This window comes from Halichoeres trimaculatus, unplaced genomic scaffold (assembly GCF_033239565.1).
Source record: "Halichoeres trimaculatus isolate MK-OKI-2021-1 unplaced genomic scaffold, fHalTri1.1 fHalTri1_scaffold_14, whole genome shotgun sequence".
In the NCBI taxonomy this organism is placed as follows: Eukaryota; Metazoa; Chordata; class Actinopteri; order Labriformes; family Labridae; genus Halichoeres; species Halichoeres trimaculatus.
In genome coordinates, this window is record NW_027437192.1 from 4,645,636 (window position 1) to 4,652,020 (window position 6,385).

The following is a 6,385-nucleotide window of genomic DNA, read 5'->3' on the forward strand; positions in this document are numbered from 1 at the left end:
ATACTGAAATGTAACTTAGTGATAGATAAATATAACAAAATGTTACCTCAGGTAACGTAACATAACTTTAGCTCATGTCAGACTGAAGGCCCATGGGCCAAATGTGGCCCTCCAAGCCATTTTATGTGGCCCACAAGAACTAATTGCAACCATTTGTGAGGCTGTTATGGTCCGATGGTCCAATCTACGCAATATAGAAAGCAAAAAGAATGAGAAAAAAAAATTCAGTACATCAGCTGCAAACCAGGCTGCATTTTTCAAATGTGTCTCATCAGCCAAACTGGGTTTCAGATCAGAGACCATAGCAAGGCGACTAGAATGTGATGTGATGTATCATAGTAAAATGTAATATAACATGGAATGACTTATCATGATGTACTACAACATAACATGACAGGATGTAACATAATGTATCATAAGGAAAAATGAAAAACATAATTTGAATGGTGTGGTTGAGTATGTTGTGTCTTTTTCATTCTAATGTATTGTTTTGTTTGGTATTGCATTTTAGCCTGGGTTTATCAAACTGCTTCAGCTTGGAAAAGCAGTGATAGGCTGAGTATAACACGGTGTTTTAATAAAATGTGTCTCTGCTTGGCTCGGAAAAATATCGTTTGCACTCCAAGACAAACAAGAATTGTTTGAGAATATCTGGGGATTATTTATTAATTTTCATGTAACAACTTTTGTAATTTCATTTAAATTTTGGTTAATTATTATTTTAATTGTCTTTTTTGTAACTTTTTTTGTCTTGAGAATTTGTCAAGTTGTAATTGTGTGTCTCAAAAAATGTTGAAAACTCAATAAATACATTGTTTAAAAAAAACCCTGCATCCCTTTCATCTTGTTTCTTTTATTTTTTAAACTGCTTCACTTTTATCTTTTTTTTTTATTTATTTGAAAACTGCTTCACTTTTATCTTGTTTATTTTATTTTATTTTTTAAAGCGGCTTCATTTTCATCTTTTTCCCCAAAAAACCTGCTTCACTTTCATTTTTTTTCTTTTATTTTTATAAACTACTTCACTTTTATCTTGTTTATTATTTTAATTTATTTATTTTTTAACTGCTTCACTTTTATCTTGTTTATTATTTTTCTTTTCTTTTCTTTTTTTTTAAACTGCTTAAAATAAATAAAAAAAAAAAAAAAGAAAATTAAACTGCTTCACTTTCATCCAAATTTTCACTATCATTATCCCCTTGGCCTTTTATTATCTGAAAATGTATAATTCTTATGTTGATATTATCGATCCATGTGAAAGGTCCTTGATAGGGATGGGTACTCAATTAGGTACTTTTTTAAGTACCAACCAAAAGTATTGAGTACCGATTCCTTTAAAATCACATGGTAACATGTTGAGTTGCCTCAATGCATTTTTGTCACATTCAGAGAGTGGAAGAGTAGGTGATTTTCCATGCTGGACATGAACACAGCATCGCAAAGTTATATATTGAAGAATAAATATGTTCAATTAAATAAAAAAATACTTTATTTTTAAAACAATTGATATTTTTACCACATAAACACAAAAAAGTAACAGAGAATTGTTACCTCTGAGTACCCGTACTGATTGCCAGGTAGGCTGGGCATCCGTACCGCATCGTTTCAAATGTGAAAGGTACCCATCCCTAGTCCTTGATAAAATCGGTTCTGAAGATTTCGACTGTTGATAACATCTGTTACAGTGATCATTGTTTATCAAACATTTCTTTTTAATGTCTGATTCATTGTATGTGCTGTAAGGGATGTTTTCATGTGGTTATATTGGCGTGACTGCTATCAGCGTGTCGTTTGGCTGGACTGTAAGTCTGAGGCGGCACAGCTCATACGCGGTGCTGAAAGGCTTTAGTGTCAAATTTATGACCGTGGATCTATTTTAAAAACATCTGGGGTAAGCTCTCCAGATGGTAGACTTTCATGCATGTGTGCTGTCTATTTGCATTGGTGTATTACCTTTCATGGATGTTATTCAGATATATGCTTCGGCCTACTTTACAAGGTCAGGATGAATAAAGGGCCTTACAAAGAAAACTTGATTTCATTTTAACCTCATTTTATTTACAAATTTCAGATATAATCTTGAACTGTGCAGTTTCACAAACACTGAAAACAGTTACATTGTACTGAAGTATCATTAAATAGATACATGTTAGAAAGCAGAAAGTTTATACATTAGAGTTTTAAAACAGCCACAGTGATGTTGCTTAAAAAAATGCAACAGAAATAGCAAAAAAGCTCAGAAAAAGTCTTTTGTTAGTCAAAAAACTGCTGGCTAAGGGTTGAAGTGCTACAGAGCAATGCTACATATGCAAGAAAAAAAACAATTAAACATGATAAACATGAACATTAGCTTAAAGAAAGCAACCTTGAATGACATTTCTTGCCCTTTGAAGTTGTATAAAAAGATAGGATGACACAAGAGGTCCGAGGTCTTTGCACGACTCTCACTGACGTGTTTATGGCTTGAAAAACTGTGCGGTTGTGCCGTCCATACCGTTACGACCTGCTGATTTACACACTGTGAAGTCTGCACTTCAGTATAGACGCATTGAGCTAAAGATGGGTGCAGTATCTTTTTCAAGGACGTGATAGCGTTACAGTCCCACTTCACTCAAATAATCCTCAGATTAGAACAGCAGCTGCTACACTTTCCACCAGTCAGCTCAGATGTTATGTAACACAGTAAGTCCTGTTGAAATAACTTATGAAGAATTACAGTAAAGGAATTTGTACAAATCTCATCGCTCTCCTCTTCCCTCCATGTCTTTCAAGCTCCCGATGGCGCCCTCCCCTCTGCTTTTCTTCCTCTCCTCCTCCAGGCGTACCCGCTCCCTCTCCATCAACCACTCCCCTCCAAGGTAATTCAGCCCATCCTCAGGTCGGCCACGAAGCCGCGGCCTCGGGTCGAGGAACGACAGGAAGAAGGAATGAGCCAGTGGGGTGAAAGATGCGAACTGAGGTGCAACAGGAGGGCGGTCGTTCTTCCCAAATTCTGCCGCAGTTACATCCCTACCATCCTGTGCGTCCTGAGGCTCCACCCACACGTCCAGACCGTCATCAGGACCGACTGTGCTCTCAAACCACTCCTGGTACTTCAGGTATGCACGGCAGTCATCGATGGTTTCAGCCCAGGGGTGACTGCCTGTGAGCATGGCGTAGGTCAGGATCCCCAGCGCCCAACAGTCAGTGCTGGGCTCCACGGACACCCAAACTCTGCTCTTCTTTTTCAGCTCTGCATCAGTCTTATCACCGTCGTTTATACTGCTCCAGCTGTCCTCACTGTCCCGTGCAATTTCAGCCTCAGGGGTGCAGTAAGGAGAGCTGTACCAGACCTCTGGGACCCTGGTGCCTTTGGCCTTTACCTGGTGAGAAAAAGTCACTGATTTGAGGCTCATTTTCAACAAAGAAGTCAGACTCATCTTGGCAAAAATGTTGGTATCATCCTTCCAAATGCAACCAAGAAATCTTGTAACAAGTTTGACCAAGGTGTAACGTCACAACCTTTCTCAAGTTGGCATTAAAAACACTCAAGTCTAGCTCCCTCCTCCCTATCAGCCCTGCTTGCTCTTGGTCTGTCTCTGTCTGAACTATCAGAGCCTCTCTTTGTATCCTATCCAAAACCTAAAATCATGGATTTGATCGGTTGGTCTCTCAACTTGATTTATCAAATTTTCTCAACTAGGAAAATGGGCAAAGCGGAGCCCACCTGCTCCGGTGGAACATTTGCAGCAGGGGAATTTGATTGACTCCTGGGATACCTGGAGGACTGTAAACCTGTCAATCCTTTTCGTCGAGGATATTGAAGATGTCTACATATTTGGATTTATGATAACAAGCTTTCTGCTGTTTGGAGCTGGCGGTTTCTGGACTTGTCGCAAACTTCAGAAGACGCAGGCAGCACTTTTGGGATACAATAAGCTGTCCATCTTTAGGGGATTAGGCAAGGCTGTCAGCACTCAGACTCAAGCAAAATGCGAACTTAATGGCAAGCAGGATAGGATGGACAACAACTTGGAGAAGTTGTCAGCTCGGCTGGATCACCACAGAGATGACCAGTAAAACTCTACAGTCCTTCATTTAATAAATTGTGCTTTTATTAATTTCATTCACTGTAGTTTGGTGACACCGTCTCAAAGGGATTGTTGGTATTTGTTGCTTTTAAGAAGCCCAACCCCCAAATATTGGCCCCTTCTCAGGGAATAAGATCCTGCTTTGACAAGATGCAAGTAGGCCAGCTACCTTTGGTGCCTTCTCAAGGACCGACTCCCAATTTCAGCGCAAGTTTAAGGATTATCAAAACCAAGCTTGGCGTCCTACTTGGTCATGCTTGGCCTTGTTCTGTACCAAGATCTATCCAACTCAAATCTACTACTACCAATGAAAATCATATGTCGACTGCGATGAAAACCAGATGCCTAATGACCGAATTAAAGGTCTTGCTTGATCAAGATCTAAGGAAGACAACTTGTCTTGCCAATTCCTTTGCTTGGGATTTGTGCAAAGAGTTTCTTTTATGTTACCATTATACAAAGTGATACAGCAGCAGGTTTGTTGATTACTGACCATGCCAAAGTCTCCCAGTTTGACCCAACGACAGCCAGAGTCACACAGGAACACGTTCTCAGGTTTGAGGTCTCTGTGGACAAAACCGAGAGAGTGCAGGTGGGACAGAGCGCCGCAGAGCTGGGACACCACCCGCTGACAGCAGTCCTCCTCCATCCCCACCTGAGGAAAGGAAGACAAGGGAGAGAAATTAAAACTACTGTAATGAAGCAGAAGGTCAAACTTGTCCCACAGCAGCTTTTTGATGTTGTTTACCTCGGGCACGATGACATCGAAGAGATCGCCAAAGAGGCTTGCCTGTTGAGCAAAGATGTAGTGTGAAGGTGTGGAGTAGGCGATCCCCAGAGCTCTGGTCAGGGACGGGTGGGTACAGAAGGACAGCGAGAGGTTGTACTCCCTCAGGAAGGACAGGAGAGAGGTCGACTCACGAGGGAAGAACTTCAGCGCCATGGGGGTACCTGGAGGAGACGACGAAAGGACGCTGATGTTGACATTTTCTGAGGTTCTTAGACATTACCCACCCATAGTTTCCTCTTCTTACCTCCTTTCTTGTGCACAGCCAGCATGACTTTACCATACGAGCCTTCACCCAGGAGCTTCAGCACGTTAAAGTGCTCTGATGTGTCCATCGCTGTCAGGGACTGAGCCGTCAGGTGGCACATCTCGTCAAGAAGCTTCGTGGCTGCCTGAACATGAACACAGACGAGGTGTTTAAGGTTTTCGCAATAGTAGAGGCCCATGTTGTGCAACATTTCTCAATTGAAAGACTTCAAGTGAATCCTAAACAAATCAAGACTTCAAGATTGTTGGGGCTGTGAAACTGTTCATAAAAAAATCAGAAACTCAGATAAACACTTGTAAGTTTTCCATCACAATAACAAAATTTTAAACCAGGAAGTATAAGAATGAGAGCAATGTTATTGTGTTAATGTTGTTAGCCAATGCTAACGAAAACTGGTGTTCTTGTCAGGAAGAGATGAAATCATAAACAGTACCCTTAGCAAGTGTCAACAGGATGATGCAAAGAAGTACCAACGTTAGCTGCTTTGAAGACTTAGCACATCATTGTTGCATGTAAGAATCGTAAGCACATTATTTTATTTGTTTATTTATTTTAATTTTAGATCATTTCAAGCATGGTTATGTGGATTAACACATCATTAAACTGTTTGTTTTTTCAGCGTGGGTTGTTTGTAGCTCTTTGGAATGTACCACAACTGTCGCAATGATGGCTGAAGTCACGGTGATGCTGGCAACACTGATCCTCGGGTATAAACATGTCTGTTAATAGACTCCTGAAATCCCTCTACACACACACTCACACACACACACACACACAGATCTGTGTTTTGTCCGGTGGGACGTTGATGTTTCCATCACAGCTGGCACCCTCGGGTCCAGGCTGGGATTTGGTGTCACCATTCATCGAGACACGCGTCCGGCCCATTACAGCTCATTAGAGAATAACTCCAGCCGTGAATGTGCGGCACACAGATACCGTGAATTCCTGCTGAGGCTTTTGTTCACGACAACAATCCGAGAAATGTGAGGAATCATAACAGAGTCGTCAGAATGTACGATTGAGCATTACATTCAAACAGTCAGGGTCCAACAGGTCGGCTGTGTCCGTGTGGGTGGTCTCAGAGGAAACTGAACCTTGACCCTGTGAGTGTGTGTACCGTGCCCTCTCATTGAGTTATTCACATCCATTTGGGACAAACACTTCAACACCAAAGGATTCATATTGTTAGCCTGACTTTCACTTTGTCTTTAGGTGGTTACGCAACTCAACAATCAACAGCTTGCTTCAGGTGGTTATTTA

The 6,385-nt window shown here is 41.1% G+C and overlaps 1 protein-coding gene across 1 annotated transcript; it reads right to left on the minus strand.

The window, feature by feature from the left end:
• Nucleotides 1-2,738: 2,738 nt before the first annotated feature.
• LOC141803290 (serine/threonine-protein kinase SBK2-like) lies at nucleotides 2,739-5,989 on the minus strand. The gene is made up of 5 exons (XM_074687252.1): nucleotides 5,900-5,989; nucleotides 5,105-5,249; nucleotides 4,819-5,021; nucleotides 4,564-4,725; nucleotides 2,739-3,362 (listed from the first exon to the last, which is right to left on the minus strand). Exons 1-5 carry the CDS (start codon nucleotides 5,987-5,989, stop codon nucleotides 2,739-2,741), a joined length of 1,224 nt encoding a protein of 407 aa, XP_074543353.1.
• Nucleotides 5,990-6,385: the final 396 nt, after the last annotated feature.